General features: G+C 37.7%; 1 protein-coding gene across 1 annotated transcript in view; it reads right to left on the bottom strand.

Annotated features, from left to right (window-relative positions):
- Positions 1-412: 412 nt before the first annotated feature.
- LOC115903085 (gamma-aminobutyric acid receptor subunit gamma-3-like) overlaps positions 413-18,008 on the bottom strand; it is a 153,806-nt gene continuing 136,210 nt past the window's right edge. Inside the window, exons 5-6 of the mRNA XM_030947277.1 lie at positions 6,303-6,455; positions 413-479 (exon numbers count right to left, since the gene is read on the bottom strand). Of these exons, the coding sequence (XP_030803137.1) occupies positions 436-479; positions 6,303-6,455 (197 nt within the window). The 3' untranslated portion in view covers positions 413-435. The remainder of the gene's footprint in view (positions 480-6,302; positions 6,456-18,008) is intronic.

Below are 18,008 nucleotides of genomic sequence, written 5' to 3'. Positions count from 1 at the left end.
ACAAAACAGAAATCCAGAGTGTACCCAAGTAATTAATTAATTTGTTAGTAGTAAGAAATAATGGAAAATAGTATCAGTAGGGACGTTATTTTGTAAACACAGATTTGCTCTGTTGTTTATTTTCATCTTTGCAAAAGTGGCATTCCTATGTGCCTCAATACGCTTTTCTTCACCTCTTCCTTTGTCCGATCCCAGTAAGGCTGAAGATGGGGGTGAGGGAGAGGGAGAGAATGAAGAAATTTTTGAAGAGAAGTATGAAGCAGAAAAGATACTAAACCCAGAAAAATAAAATCAAGAAAGTTAGTAATCAGTGCAGGAAAGATGTTCTATTCCACAGCAGTAGTGCTCTCAGGAAAAATCTTATGATCAAAAAAGAGGTGGGGGGAGAAAAAAAAATTCTGCTAAGATCTGACCATGAATTCTGAAAGTATGTCTTCACACCACTGCTTCCTTGGGAGTCCTCCAGTGCCATTTTCCTTCTGAGTAAGGGAAGTCAATGTTACTTACTCAGTCATAGTAAGACTCATACAAACTTCAGATGCAACATTAACAGAGCTAGCCTTTTTAATTCATACAAAGCATCACTTCTGAGACTGATTTAGTAACAGTGAACAAAATGGGATTAGTGTGAAATACCCAAAATGATAAAACCAGTGCTAAAATGAAATCTATGTCATGTAAGTTATTTGATTCCTAGTAATTCATACAATTTCTCTTCATTCCTGAGGAATAGCAGTCTTTTCATTCCCAACTTGTTATGAACTGCATGTCTTCTGATAGTAAAAAATCCAACTTCTTATTGGCTAGGGAAAAAAAATAAAGCTTTCCCACAAGTAAGTCTCACGAGAGAACCTTCTCAACAAACAGCATAGCCATAAGGTAATCTTTCTTTTTTTAATAGTTAAAATGATGTTTCACAATGGTTCATAGCGTTTGAAATGGCAAGGAATTATGGAAGTTATGCCTTATAGTTAAATAACTTCTCACTAAAAGCACTCTGGAGAGAAAGAAGTATCTGTGGATTACTTTTGACTACTTTCTCTTTATGAAAGATTGTCCATCTCTGACTTGTGAAGTTTGATATAAGCTACAGTGATTCACAAGAACAACCTTTTCCATTCAAGATAACAGGAAGTCTGCTGGGGTGCGGGAATCCAAAGCCCAGGCTAGCTCAGCACCAGCCAGCAGTCTGGCTTGACAGCAGCTGTGGCAGAGGGCATGGCTCCGGGACACAGACTGGCTCCAGCGAGCTGCTGCCTAAGGACGACCTCCCCACGTCAGAGGTGAGGAGGCTTCGCCCTTGGCCTAAGGCTAGAAGCCACTCCAGCTAAGCACCAAGAAATAAAGAAGTCCGACAGCTGTCCGCAGCAGGGAAGGGTTTTATTAGGAGAGGGTTATGGCTGCAGGCAACTGCTGAAGAGGGTGAGGACTACACAAGGTTTTAAGGGGTCCCAGAGGGGAGGCGTCACCCACCCCTGGGCAAAAGAGCATACAGAAAACCATGACTGACTTAACAGAACAACAAATGGGGGACGAGCTGGGGAGGGGAAAAAACTTCTGGTCTAATCACTCTCTGCTCTGAGTAGAAGGTTCTAGGGAAAAGGTGTGGGCAGAGAGTGACGGACATGGCAGTTACTAGGGAAACCTAGGAGGGGTTCGGGAGAAACTATGACAACAGATTGACATAAAAATGGATACAGGAGTGGTGGGAGTTGCCTAGACAACCGGTGATTGACAGATAACTGTGAGGGGAAAGGCGGGAAGGAAGCCGTAGGCAGAACCATTATAATAACAGAACAGGGGGAGACCGAATCTACCAACTGAATATAACATTAACATCAAAATACAGCTTGAATAATAAACTTACACAGATCATAACTAAGAACAGAAAAGTGGTCACACTGCAACAGAAGTCCATGGAAAAGCCAGAAGGCAAATTATTGCCTGTGTCTCAACCTTGAATAGTAATGATTAATCAAATTCCCTATATACCTATTACCCAGAAATAAAAAAACAGAAAGTTTCTGATAAAAATAACAAGTCAATAACCAAGATGAAAGCAATGCTGATAGGAAGTGTAAAGTGTGGACTTTGTGTGCACCTTGGACATCTAAAAGCCATTTCCTGAAATCTATGCCACCTCCCAGTATAAGCAGATAGGGTTGGCATGATCCAGCAACCTCTTCAGACCCCTCAACATCAATTCTGTACCCAGCTGATGCTTTAAAAAAGCTGCAAAGACTGTGTTTAGCCATTTATCACAGCAGCCAACAGCAGAGCTGCCCAAGTGCAGAAGGTGTGAACTGGCTGGCTTTGATTTGACCCTTACTAACTACAGGTCAATCACTTGCTGTATGGACTTGATCCGGGCCTTAGGAGTCACTCATTTCAGAAGAACCACATCCAGACCATGATATACCCTACAATATAAAATCAAGTTCTTCACTTCCTAATCCACGTTTAGACTTCTGACACAAAAGTGTCATTTTCTGAGCCACATGTACATGCTTTCAGGCATTTTACTATCTTAAAAAATTCCTCAAAACCTATAGAGTTCTCCCAGTACAAATACACAGAGTCCCATTTACTGAGACTCAAATGTAAGTTTTTGTTTCCCACGCATCATGTGATAGGACAGATTTTATTAAAATAAACCTGTATCCTACTCCATGCCTTAAGCCTGAATGTGAAACAGCAGCTCAGATCATGCTTGCAACTGCTTTATTGCTCACAATTTAAACAAGCACTGAGTTTTGGAAATGATGAAAATTCTATCTAGTGTATCAATTTTACATCTAGCAAACAGGCACAAATTTTAAAATGTTAAATGAGTTTATGGAGATACATACAGAGAGGAAAGAGAAAGAAGGTGCACCAGATGATACAGTTTTGTATTTCTGTACATTTACAAATCAGAATATATATATATGTGTGTTTATATATGTATGTATGTATATATGAATTAAATTCAGCACCATTATTTCCAAATATAATATGTAGTTTCCCTACCCTTAGTTCATTTCATCTCTCGTGCTAAGGAAATTCAGTTTGTTGAGTGGTTTCAAATGCATATGTCTTGCCAGATGAAATTGTGAAGTCTCTCACTTTGTGGAGTCCCGTATGGCAAAGTGAGCTTTGCATCTCTTATTAAAATTCACAGGGCTCATGAACTATCTATTTCAACCAAATTTTAGTATCAGCTAAGGACAGCTCTGAGGTAACCTGACTTCAAAATTTTCAGGTAGAAATGGTATGTGTAAGCTTACAAGTTGCTGTGTAAATACCATTTTGGGATGCTATATTCTTGCAGTAAATCCCTTACCAAAGATGCTATTTGATATAAAAAATTACTGACTGGAAGATCAAATCATGCAGATAAACATAATGCATGAAAGCATTCATTGGTCTAACAGTTATTTAAAATTATTACTGCTTGAAATCTGCTTACTGGACAGGCATATGCAAAGTGAGGTGGCAGGAGTTTCAGTGTTAGAAAATTTGGTCAGCAAGGCTAATTTTTTATTTTATTGAGGTTATGTTGGTGGGACACTAAAGGAAATGTCTTCTGCTTTCATGCATGCTATCACTTGTCCATAAAGTTGGTTCTCCATCTTTCTGGTCTGGCCCCTGTTTTGAGTACTTTCTTGGTTTTCTAGTGAATGAGGTAAAGATGAAATGGCAAGGAAAGCAATGTTAATTTTTTATTAAATATCATCTGTATCTTTTTTAGCATCAACACATTTCTGGCCTTGATACCCACAGTATCTTTTTAAACTGCAGTTCAATCCTGCTCTGTAGGAACTGCCTGGTCCTATTACATATTATATCCATTTTGAAAAGTACAGGGAAACTGAATGAAAGCTTCAGCTTAACAGAAAATAACCTGTTATTTTTCAGATCATAACTTCAGGGAAAAGTTGCCTCTTGACTTAGAACATTTTGAGATAATTTTGATTACTAGATACAAGCAGAAGCTGCAGAGAGACATTTCTTTCTCTTTGAATGAAGAGCAGAATAACTAAGGATCAAAAAACACAGTTCTCATCCAGCACTCAAATTTTACTTCCATTTTCCCACTGACTCTTTAGGTGGCCTGGAGTTAATCTTGTTGCCAGTCTGGGCCTTAGTACCTCAAAGTACATGTAAAAAGGGGATTAAAAAAGTTTTTAGAGAATACTTTAATGTCTCTGGACATCACTGCTGAAAGAATACTTACGGTCCCAAACCCAAAATATTTTTTCTCCCAGCACGGAAATGTATTAGCTGGCATTATTCAGAAAGGAATAAAACCTGTCCTTCAAGTAACTGTGAGTAGTTGACAATAACTTTGGAAATTATTCATTAATTTCAGAGAGATAAATATTTCCCTGGTGCTAGTCCTTTATATTAATGCAGATATACTTGGAGAAGGTTTGTTGCACAGAGTCTCTACAATTAATTTCAACTAATTAGTAGGACAATTTCAGCAGTTTGCCTTGTGCTGCATTACTCACAATTTTACCATGTGCCACTGTCTAGATGTTGATGTGTGCTGTTGCTCAGACAGATTTATAAGTTGCATTATACATGCAGGTCAACAACACAACGGGAGCATCTGCTTACTGCATCCTGGGAGTCAACAGGCCATTGTCAATTTGGGAGCAACAGGCTTCTGTGCACAAAAGAAGTGACCCATATATACTTGGCTTTACTTTTAGAAAAGTCATATTTTAGCCTATGAAATTAAATTCTCAGTCAGAGTTTTAGGAGTGAGTCATGACATCCATAGAGTAGAAGCTTGAAACAAATCATTTTTATGTTCTTACTCCACATTAATGACTTCAGTATCTGAATACATTTTTTCTCTGAACTTCCTGCTGGCTGAGGGGTGAGGTGGAGAGTCACACACTAGTGCTTAGTGATCTAAAATACTTCTGTATCTAATTATTTGGAAAAATGAGCTTTGTGGTGTGGGGAACCACCCTTAGGTACAGGATAGGAAAAATGCTTATGGCAAATCAATAACACAAAGTGTTAGATGTCTTTTGTCTATTTTTTCTTCTGCATTAAGAAGGATAATTCAGTTGGATGCTATGTGATTCTCCCCATGCATGGGGTTTCAGCCTCCCTTTTAAAAAAAGACGGAGAACAGTCAATCTTTCCTTATCTCCCCTGAGTCACCTAATTTAAGAAGAAAAGAGTTCAATTTAAGAATTCAGCAGAGAGTTATACTTAAGACCTATTGCTCAATTTTCTGGCTGTCAGAGGCAAGTCTACCCAGCCAGGAACAGGCAGTTGTAAGCTGCTCTGTCCTCACCTATGTATGGTCTTTTAGCTGTTCTGGAGGTGTTACTGGATAACAGAATAACTGTGAGTCTTTGTGTCCATCCTGTTGTTGGAGCTGTGGTGTACTGGCCCTTTGGCACTCACATGGAGGGAATGAGGACTGAATATTCCTTTCCTGTAAAATAACCTCAGAAAAATGGACCTACATAGTAACAAACTCCAGCAGGAGGATGCAATGAATCACTGGGGATGGCTGAAAATAGACATGCAAACTTTGACACGGGCTCCCCTTTTTACCTAGACTGGTAGTTTTCTGAATCATTTCATATTGGCAGACCTGGAAAAATCACAATCTGACCTAAGAAATTGTTTCTCCTTTGGTTCTGATGTTTACATATAATTGGCTGTTACATACCCCTATACCCTTGATGCTGTCAAAACCTGCAGGTCAGATGTTAAAAAAAATATCTAAGTCAACAATTCTAAGTGTACACTAAAGCACACTGCCAAAATACACATGCTGGTCCTGACAAAAATGAGTTTCTGGAAAACCTAAACCAGCATAAATATTCACAATCTATGAAAAATATCAATACACCCAGTGTGAAGCTTAACTTCAAGCATGCAAGCTAAAACACTTTGCTTGAGTTAATACTATTATATCCCACAGTTTTCTGTATATATAAGACATAATTGCCAGTGGGGGAGAGTTACAGAAGGGAAGGAAGCCAGCAGTGCAATTAATTAAGTCTTCAAAAATGTCACTAAAATATCATGGTGAGGACAAGGAGACAGACATTAATTCAAGAATTTTATGCAAAATAGGTGGCAGTGTCATCCAAAGGGTCATATTAGTTTACTTTTAATTATCCTGTTACAGGAAAAAAACCCAGTGGTCTCAGTAATAAGTAGATCTGGTTCTGCAAGACACAGTAGTGATAATCCAAAGGGTATACCTAGTGGTCTCTTTGAAAGGAAGCTGACATTTTCAAATAGTAGTGCAGGAACATCAGAAAAGGGAATTATTAACAACTTACCTAATGCTGTTCTTGCTGGTGTGGCATCTTTTTTGATCCAAAAGGATACCCAGGAAAGAACAACTGTTAATATACAGGGAATGTATGTTTGTATAGTGAAGTATCCCATTCTTCTACTTAAGTCGAAGTATATAGTCATGACTACATAATCACCTGCAATAATAGCACAAAAAAGAAATTCACATTGTAATGGGAAACAGATAGCTGTTCACTGACCTGCTAATATATTAACTTTCATAAAAACTGCATATGAAATATTTTTTAGAGTTTCAACAGCATCTGCACAGTAATTCTCCTGTGAAATGTAAGTAAATCTTGTCATTCTAATATCCTTAAATTTTAGGTCTCTGTGGAAATTATGTATTTGACAGGCAGAGTTTCTCAGCAATCACTCTGGATGAGTAAAGTTTTGAAAGGCAATTTGGATTTCCAGACATGGTATTTCTGGATATCGTCATGGCCATGAATGTGAAGGTACTGTCATTCACCAGATTCTGCAATCACTACACACAAAATCCTTCCTTCTGCAGGCTGTGTGTTCTGTTCCCTAATTTCAGGTTTGAGTGACTTCTGCTATCTTCTTTTGAGATATGAATCTGAAAATAGGATCTTTTTGGCAAATGTAACATGCACATGTGTATGCCTTTACAGAAGTCATTAACAGACACTAGAACTCAATGCTGGCATTTCAAAACAGTTGTGGCCATCTGTGGTATTTTCAGAAGGTCAGTCTGAACACAAGGTTTATTATTTTGTTGTATAGTAAAAATCATACATTCAAGAAATCAGTAAGAAGGTTAGTTTATCCCACAGTACATGATTTTTTCCCTGTATCTCTTCTGCTAATCCTTGTGATTCCACAGGGGATAATAATCTGTCCCTCCTCTCTCCTCAGTAGAGGCTACTGACCTTATCACCTCTGCCCTGCTAACAGCTCTCTCAGCCTTAGAGATGTTCACTTCAGTCTGAGACAGTCATGGTGAATAGCTGAACTGGGACTGATTTCTGTACTTCACTTGAAGTAGGTTGCTTCCATTTCAGATGTAAAGGAGAGCTTATATGCCAGAGAATTTCTATGTGGTTTTGTCAGACTACATCAGGTTTGGCCTAATAAATTTTATGGCTTCTTGTTACAAACCTTAACTTTCTAGAGTATGATATTTGCAGAAGGCATCATTTGCAATAGTTAAGTAACTCTGTCTTCTTCCAGCAAACCATCAGAAGAATGAAGAAATTGGAAATATATAAAGATTAATTCCCCGAGGAATGTACATACAACTCGCCCAAGCAGAAGCACAATGGGTTTATTAGTTGAGGCAAATTAAAGCTTAATCATCCAGTAACAGAGGAAATATAAACAAATACATTTCTTACAGTGGATAATTTGACTACAGCTAAATATTATATAAAAAATAAATTAACTCAGTAAGACTAACTTTCATCTAAAGCATCTCTGAATCCACCGTAAAAGCAATGAATTGCCATAAGTTAGAAACTTAAAGGTAAGTAAAAATCTGATGGTGGGAATTTGGGAATGTGTGAAAAGGAAAAGTTCCTATATTTAAAGTACATCCATTTGAGATAGATACATTTGGAAGAGGTTGACAAGCCTGTGAATGTTTCCATAATGCCTCTGTTAGACGAAAGCAAACATTTTCACAAGAATTGTGCCAGTGAAAACTGTGTGACCCCAAGAAACTGGAAAGTCATTTCAGAAGCTGTCCTTAAAGGGCTCACTCTGGATACAACTAGGAGATATTGCAGTGCATCATGACATTGTGAGCCTTGTGGCCAAGGGTTATTGTCATTCCACTAATCCCCAGCAGTCTTCTCTATGCAGGGAATGGCACCAGGGAATTGATGTGGGTTAGCAACCACAGCTTCTAACTGGTTGGCTCACTGTTTGGCTGGTTTGCCTGACTGAAGAACGACTTACACCACAGCAATGAAATAATTTCATAGAAACAGGTGTAAAGAGTCAGGTGGAGTGTAAACCAGCACTTCTACTGACATGAACAAACTGAAAAGCAGGGAAGAAATGTTAATGAGTCAAACATTGTCTACCAAGGTAGAAGAATGAGCAAAAAATGAAATCAAAGACTCTACAGGAAATGTGTCAAGCCTTTCCATTTCCTTTACTTAGTTCCTGTATCTAGAGCTGTGTGCTTATGGATAAGCTGCCTGAGAATAGGATAAAGTCAAGCACAATGTGCAGACCTCCACTGTGTATAACAATATATGATACACACAATTCCAGTACCCACACAGGTCACTGCTCCTCTCAGTAGTGTGGTCATGATACCCAGCCCAGCAACCAGGAGTAGGAGTAGATACTGCACTGTAAGATACTGGGAAAGTAATAAAGAGTCTCTGCTTCCAAGGCCTTTGATGAAAATAAACCTGATAAACATGAGAGTGGGAGAAAATTATGGCACATTAAATGACGTAGAGAGTCCATCATCACAATTAGTCATTAACTGATTTAGTGTCTTTCAGGCAGGATTAATTTCCTGTGATTTTAGACATATAGAAGGCAAATTCTGCAGATAACCTGCACACTGTGGCCTCCTTTCTACACTTAATGAAAAGAAATTGGTACTTTCAGTATATGGTTTGTCTTATCTGCTTTAGAAGCACATTTTAGAAGGTGAATGTATTCAAAACATTTCCATTTCTCTCCTGTAATTAAAAAACAAGAGCGTAGGGCTGAGATGTGGACAAAATCATTGTAGACACTTGCAGATTACACAAGGAATTGACCACATCCCTTGTTTCCATAGTGAGAGCCAAGCTGGGCTACTCCTGTGAGGATGCCAAAGTTATTTTATTTAAATATAATAACCTTGATATTTTAAAGGGTATTTTAGTTATTTTAGTTATTTTCTTTCTTTTCCCAGTCAAAATTGATGCCTTCATCCTTTAGGATACACACAACTCCTCTGCTTGTTCCTCTGTTTCCCTCCCTCCCTCCCTTCCTTCCCCCAGCTGAAAGCACCAGTGTTTCTCTCGGAGGCAAGCATACTTCTGTACAACATATACTGAATGAATTTCTTTAATAGCTATGGTAAATTAAAATGTTCAGCTAAATTACCACTTCATTTCTATCCTCAGCCAAGTAAACTTCTGTTGAGATTACTGGATTCTCATTACATTCAAGAGCCACATTACATAAAAGAGTACGTGTTGTGGTTACTCTCCCTATTGCACTACTCCAAACTGCATGCAGGTACTCCTGCTGATGATTATATTATTCTTCACATTATTCCTTCCAGAAGTAAACATCCTCTATGTATTTGAAAGCATTGCATGCACATTAAAGAAAAGTAGCCAAGGTATGTGTATTTTTTTCTCTATAGACACAAATAATCTGTGCAAAGAAACTCTCTTCTGAAAGACTCCTCTTTTCTGGGATACAATTCATTCTGTACATCCTGCAGTTATGCACAACCCAGAGGAGAGAAAACTTTCAAGATCTCTGCTCAGTGCCTCCTTGTACCTTTGGAAGCCCTCAGAGCTCCCACCTGCTGTTACTGCCACTGCTGGAAGGGCAGCTGGGGGTCATTGTGTGACAAAGTTCCGCAGTGCAGGAAAGATGGGAAAAATCTCCTTCCAAACTGCATGTCATTGAATCAGTGCACTTGGTTTGAAAGTAATCACACAGTGGTTGCCTAGCAAAGGACCACTGGAATACCTAATACCAATAAACTCCATTTTTAAACCCAGAGAGGAATTCTACCTTTTAATGACTTAAATAATATTCCCAGGTAGGCAAACTTACTTTGAACGAAATGAACAACCATCAATTCATTGAAATATTGAAAATTATCTGAGGCAAAATAGAGCGGGATCAGTTTTCTATAAAGGGAGCAAAACGTGCACCTTTAGGCAGCAAATCTGGAGTAATCGAAATAGTGTAGCAACGCTTCCCATGAAACCAAGATAACTGCTAGCTGTTACCCATAGGACTTATATTAGCCTAAGTTTCTAGTTTGAAAGTAGGACACTGTTTAGAACAATAATGATTTCCCATGTAATAACTGCTGTGGATTTTAATGAACAGTATTAGACTATAGCAAACTTTTTTTTACTTTTGAAGACTAAGGATCTGTTGGCCTGAATTGCTAGAATTTTGCCTATGTTGCACCGAGAATGGCTCCCTTGAAGGTAAAATGTTTGAGCAGAATGCAACTGGTTATTTTATTAAAAATAAATAAATTTAAAAGTATAAGAAATTATATACTGTAAATAATTTGTTTATTCAAACTATACTATACCATCTTATGTCCCATTTTCATTCGTCCTTCCATTATACTCTGAGGCTGACAATTAACTTAGAAAAAAGATAAAATTATTAACTTTACAAAGACTGAAGGTACAATGCATACACAAAGCAGATTCAGCATGTGAATGATGGTTATGTGCCAATTGTCCATCACTGGAACTGCAGAATAATGAGGAGTGGCAGAGTTTATCCATGTTACTGCAAGAGTTTGATTTCAGAAATAAAGCCTAGTCATTAAAATGAGGAGTCACACTGTGGGCCACAAGTACTACTTAGTTGATCAGCAAGACCACAGAGACTGAATCATATTCCTCATTATCTTAATAAAACAAATTTACTTAATAGCAAGCAAACTAACTTTCCAATCTTCAGTGGTTTTTACATTTTATTTTTTCATTTGGAAGCCAAGAGAAGACCTTATTTAATCTTGCCATTAACTATTCATGTCACCCTGAACCTGTTTTCTGATCTTTGCTTCCCAAAGCTCCATTTTTTATTTTCGACTGGATTTCTCTTCTTTCTTAGTAAGTTTAAAGTTTTCCAATCAGTATGTACAGAAGTTTCTGCAAAATGTTCACCAGAGAGGTTTGTTGGAAGAGATGAATGTGGAATTGGAAGCAAAACTATTGTGGCAGTGCTGGTGCCAGCTGGAAATGTGCAAGTTTCAGGTTCAAGACATGACTCCGGATTCTGCACTGGCTGGAAAGAATATCTCAGTTCAATGTCAGGCAGAAACACAGGCAGTGTTACAAAACCCAACCCTGCCTAATTTAGATAATGGGGATTGTTCAGCTTGGAAAAGAGAAGACTTCAGAAGACCTAACTGCAGCCTTCCAATATCTGAAGGGAGCCTACAAGAAAAATGGAGACTCCTTTCAAGAGCATGTAGTGACAGAACAAGTGGGAATGTACTCAAAATGAAAGAGAGCACTATTAGATTAGATATTAGAAAAAATTCTTTACTGTGAAGGTGATGAGGCACTGAAGCAGGTTGCCCAGTGAAGTTGTGGGTGCCCTGTCCCTGGAAGAGCTCAAGGCCAGGTTGGATGGAGCTCTGATCAGCCTGGTCTGGTGCAAGTCGTCCCTGCCCATGGCAATGAGGCTGGAACAAGAGGATCTTCAACACCTCTTACAACAAGCCATTCTGTTATTCTACATCTCTATGATTCAAAATCAGATAGAAGAGTCATTTGAGCTAGCTCTTTTCACATCCCAGGCCTTCATCCCACCTCAGAGATACACCTTGTGGAGGGTCAAGTTATCTCCTTACTAGAACTACCAAGAAGAAAAGAAAGATGGATTGTGATTACTTCAGTTACACTGCCTACAATTAATACTGCATCAGCCGGTCTGTCTTCAGAGCTGGTATCCCATCCTGACATGAGTTTATCTCCAGCCAGGTATAGAGCAAGTTTCAACTTTGGAAGATAAAAAAACTCTACAAAATGGTAGAAGAAAGAGCTTAATGTACTCATAGGTGGTTATGACTCCAAAACGAGCTACTATTAAGACAAAAAAGACATGGGTGAGAACAGGATTTTGCAGTTCTTATGCAGAAAAATATACATCAAATGAGAGTCATGAAAGTATCATTAAAAATACCTTTATCTTCTTCAGCATCATTATAAATAATAAAGATATGCTGAAGACTTATTGCAGGCTTATTCTGACTCCTCCAAAATGGGTTGGTCAACAAAGAGTTTTCCTTGGTGGGAAAAATTTTTGCTCCACAGTAGGGTAGAACAAATGCTTCCAAGACAAAAGGAAGAATAAAATGATCAAGGCCATGCTGTCACTTAAGGGTTAGTCTTAGATTCCCCCATGCTGCTTTGGCATTTAGTTATTCCAGTGACACCTGGATATTGTGCTTGGATGGGAGCTTGTGTACAGCAGAGAAAGATATTTACTCCTTATCTCAAGTAAGTGTTCTTGGAGTGGTAAAAGGCACTGCTACACTAATACATTTCTGCTTCAGCTGCACATTTAACCCCACAAAAAATGTGTACTGGGCTTCAGAGGTGTCATTTTTACATATATTGCCATAGCAGCAATGTGACTAGATGTCTAGTCATAGGCATGGATCTTAGGCCCTAGATCAAAAAAGCTTTCTTTGTCTCTAAGATCTCTGGTTTTGAGTTCATAATTGCCTTTGGCATTATCATGATGTGTCTGAGTGTGTGTGTGCATGTACTAGAGCAGTGTAGCCTAGATTTGGCTTTCAGCTCTTACATTTGAAAAGCAAATTTTCCAGAAATATATTCATACCGTGATGCCAAATCATTGCTAAAGTTTCCCATTATCATAGAAGAATACACAGTGGAAAAACAACCTCAAGACACCAACTAACCCTAATACCACTGCTTGTGCCTGTAGAAATCATGTTCAGTTATAAGTATACACATATGTATTAGCATGCAAAATAAAAATCAAATATTGTTAGATTAGAATGTGAAAAACAAAGACCAGATTCCAGGCTGTCTCAAGGAAAAAGAATTTTTAAAGTCAAGGTAGACCTTCCTAACCTGGCAGAACCACAGGATATTATGTTGGGTTTATTGCCTTGTGTAACATCAAGAATACAATAACAAGAAACATGTTTTTACTTGAGGCTATCAACTTTTTTATCACCATAAAATAATCTAATTTCTTCTGTTTGTTCTTCCTTCCTGAACCTTCATTTTCTTTGATGCAAATAGCACTTTCAAAATAGTTTTGTAAAGTGACAGTTTTGTTAAATGAATTTAAAAGCCTGTCTTTAAAAGTTAGTAACTATATTTTCAGCACATAAAGTTATTACATCCTCCGATTTTGGCATTTATTATTGAATCGGGAAAATAACTGGATTTGTTCAAAGTTCTAACTTCTTTATATTGATTTTTTCCCCACAATCATTGGAATACATATGTTTTATACTGGAACATCTCATGAAGTACTGAAATTAAATAAGCAAAAGACCCAATTTCTTAAGACTTAAATTAATTGTGTTCCAGAGTCATTTCAAACCTATTAGTCAGTATTTCTTGTGCCCTAAACAATTCTTTATATGCCATTGACAGCTGAAACTGCCAGTTTCAAAGGCAGTTGCTTTTCATTCCACTGCAATCATTGCACTCTCCATATCCCATATTTTCTGTTAAGGGATGGGATTTCTGTATGGGATACTTTGAATGTACTCAGGAGATGAACCAAGTTCCATGAATACAACTGACCTCCAGATTAAATTAAAACAACAGAAGGTTTGAAAAAAAATACTACTATTTTAGCATTTGGTGACATTATCAAGACTCTTTTATTTGCATAAATAAAATTTACATGTTTATATATTATGTAAGCTGTCCTGCCAAATACAGCTATTCTGTCTTTGCAGTCATAACTACTGTATATAAAGCTCTCCTCCCACTAAGCCATGTGGAGCTGTAGCATGTTATTCATCTATGAGGTGTTATGAGCTCCAGAATTGCTCTCAGGATGTTCAGGCCTATTAACTTTAGATATAATGACATTTTCATTTTGCAACATGAAGTATCATTTCATCTATTCTTTGAAACATGGAACCACTGAAAACAAAGGAATTTTAATTTGGCTGTTGTAAGGTATAAGTAATATCGTAAAATCCTTCAAAAAATGCAGTTTCATCCAGCCACATAATGGGAATAAAAATGTATAATATCACAAGCAGACTCTGATCCATGATTACCAGTCCAGTTCAATTTTTGCTTTATCAGTAGAAAAGTTACACACATAATCTCTATTTAAATTAATGTATCAATCTGAGACAAAATCAATATACAAATGCAGCACAGCATGGCATGATCCATTACTCACTATTCCTAAGAAGTCTTGCTATTTTCCATACATAGGTTTTCTTTTGTGTTTGAAGAATAGAAGCGAACAATAGCAGATGAAGTAAAAACAACAATAAATTACCATAGCTGCCAATGTCAGTGAAAGTAGATGAAGGATCAGAGTGAAAATGAATGTCTTTTATGTAGGAATCTTTTCCTGAGAGGGTTTATTGATGAGCTGTGCAATGCTTTTTGAACAGAATATTTTTCCACATTCCACAGAGCATCAAATACTGTAGCACATCTGAGGATACACAACATTAATGACTCTAGCTTTCACTTTGCTCTTAAAAAGCACTGAGAACCCCCAGTTTCATGACATCTGTCAATGCCAATCACTTCTCATTTATTTCTATTATTGAAATTCTTACTCCCAAGAGCTGTTGTTTGTGGGAGGAGGCCCATTTGTATTGCAGTTTGTTACACAGTCCCATAAGACTGGATTTGGTGGGTTTGTAATTCCCAAATGAGTTGAAATAGTTTTTAATTAGCCATCAAAAAATCCCATGTGAACATTTTCAAATAAAATGTTATCTTTTTCTTCCTCAGAATTTATTTTTACATTTGAAATAAAGAAAAACCCTGAACGAAAACCCGTTTTGCTTCACTTGATATTCTTTTTGCTTAAGAAAAATGTTCATGAGTTTAGCCTTATTCACAATCATTGTGACTGATTTATATTACTGTGACATCTTTTATATAATCATGGAATGGAGTAGCCTGTTTCTTTCTATCTGTCCTGACATCTACTCCACCTCAACTGTCCCTAACATGCTCTTGTGGATAGCTTTAAGCAGTATCTCACTGTTGGAAGCCCTTCCCTGCTGGCCATGCCGTGTTCTGAAGGAGACTATACTGATTATTTGGCTACATTTTCTGAATGGCATGAGCTTCTTCTGAAGAAAGCACGGCTGCAAACCCCAAAGTTATTGATAAAGTGGAACATCTTTTAGAAAGGTGTCCTATCTTTATTTTAAGAAATTCCAGCAGTAGAATTGCACTGCAAGCCTTGAAGTTCTTTCAATGCCTTGTTATTCTCACTGGGAAAAACAGGCAAGTCTGTTTTAACTGAGTGAGATTTTTAACTGAGACTTAGTCTGCAGTCATCTAGCATCAATTCAGACCCTGAGCCTTAGCATATCCTTACTAGACTGCTGAAGCATTTTTAGCCAGTTTTGTTTTTCTCATGCAAGCATTTAGGGATAACAATCTATTACCCTTTATCCATCAATATAAACACTTAGGGTCTCTTGACAAGAGGAATTATTTCCAGTCTCTGATAAGCCTTCTGTCTCTTTCATGGACTCCACAAATTTTCAAAATAATTCTTGAAGTGCAGGCATCAGAATTAGATCTTAATTTAATAGCAGTTGCATTAATATAACATATACAATATATGCTATATATAACAATATATTAACATTCTTCTTCTAGAAAATGATCCTTCTCTGAGTACATATGCAAAACCTGAGCTTGGTACTTTGGCTATACCTTCAAACAAGGAGTATATTTTGAAATAACTATTAATTCACAAGAACTATTACATAGCCTTTAGACCCGCAGCATCCAGAATGGCAGGTCCAATTCTGGAAAAGCAAAATCATTAGGCTTCAATCCTAAGTATCTGCTTCCAACCTGAATAAAGTTCTGAAGTACAGAAATACATATTGTCACTTTCATCCAGGCTGCAGAACTACCTGACTTGTACTATTGGCTACTATCGACCATTCTCCCCAGCTTTGTGCCACTTATAAGCTTAGCAAGTCTCAATGCTATTATTGCTTCTCTGTCATGAAAAGAAGCGTTAAGTAGCATCATGCCAAAAGATGTAGTATCTTAACAGAAAGTCCTGTTAAATAATGTTTTTTCTAGTTATGAAATAAATCTTTCCAAGTAGCCAAAATCTGGTAATTTATATGTGACACTGATTATCTTATCATTGTAGCTTCTTAATCAAAATGTCATACTGTGTGGGGGGATAGAATGTAAGAAAATAAAGATAGTGCAGAAGGTAATCTGGCCCCTGAGGAGTTGCAGCTGTACTAATCACCAAAGATTAGAAACAGGCCTGCTCTTAACAGGCCACAGCTGTGTCCAATGAGGTTGAGTGCTATAAAAAGAGTGGGTTAGCTGGTTGAGAAGGAAAGTGGAGTTTGTTGGTTGTGCTGTGAGGAGTCAGTGCTGTGAGGAGCTGCCTGTGAGAAATCACCAAGAAGGTATGGAACTTTTGCAATAAGATCACAACAATGCTGCATTGTGTGAGACATCTTACAAATGTATGTTATATCACTAGAAATATATAAGCTTAGAAGATGACACTGAGCTAGTTTGATAGGAGTTATTTTCTATGAATGAATGTTTATTGGTTATAATTATATTACCCCCTACATTTGTACGGCTCTGTTCTAGGATCAGCTGTTCTAGAACTTTGCTGAAGACCAATGCCAAGATTAAAAACCAGTAAATATCTTGTTAATTTTATTTAGATTTCTGAAACTTTTGGAAGGGGGGAATAATTATTTGCCCTCAAACCCTCCAGCCTTTGTCAGCTCTTTATTACTATCAAGTTATCAAAGGATATGTTAAGCAAAGAATGAATTAATGAAGAGATTGTGTTGGGAAAGTGACTGGTAACATCAGAACAGAACAGGATTGTTTTGGCTGGAAGGGATCTACAACAATCCAATTCCCTGACTACTTCAGGACTGAGCAGAAGTTAAAGCCTGTTTTTAAGGCTATTTTCTGAATAACGGCTAAACACTGACAGGCTTGGGGCACCAAACCACGTCTTTAGGAGGTCTGTTCCAGTGTTTATCACCCTCTCAGTAAAGAAAAGCTTGCTAATGTCCAATCTGAGCTTCCCCTGGCACAACTTTAAACCACTCCCATGTGTCCTATCACTAAACACAAGGAAGAAGAGCTCAACATGTCCCTCTCCACTTCCTGTCTTCAGAAAGTTGCTGAGAGCAATGAAATCACCCCCTTTGTCTCCTTCCCTCCAAACTAGACAAATCCAAGTCCCCATCTGGTCCTCACAAGACATGACTTCCAGCCCTGTCACCAGCTTTTCATGCCCTTCTCTGGATGCATTCAAGGACTTTCATATCTCTGTTACATTGCAATATTTGCTTTCACAACAAGTATTGATTACTTGCATTAAAAGAAAAGGAAGAGTTGGTTTATCTTTTATACTCTAACTTTCCAACTCACATCAAATTCCTGCATGCTGGAGACAATGCCATTTTAGTTAAGAAGTAGTAAAGGCAAAGGTTGAGAGTTTCCAAGGAATGCCAGTATGTGCAGAAGGAGCTTTCCAGCAGTCTTTCATATTAAACCACTGGTAATGGTATTTCTCACTTCACATTATAGCTAGATATGGGTTCTTTCTTACAAAGACATTTGGCGATCTGTAACAGATGCAAGCTTGTGTTCTGTGTGCTGCCTTATCTGATAGAATAAAGAAAAATATTGATCTGTATGCAGTCACTTATTCACTTCCAAGTCATTTGATGGCTGGAGAAAGATAATGCTACTTCTGACTGTTATTTTAGCTCCTTCTTTGCCTACTCAAGGCTTTCT

This window comes from Camarhynchus parvulus, chromosome 1 (assembly GCF_901933205.1).
Source record: "Camarhynchus parvulus chromosome 1, STF_HiC, whole genome shotgun sequence".
NCBI lineage: Eukaryota > Metazoa > Chordata > Aves > Passeriformes > Thraupidae > Camarhynchus > Camarhynchus parvulus.
The sequence above is the reverse complement of the archived record's forward strand: the minus strand, read 5'-3'. Positions and strand labels throughout refer to the sequence as shown.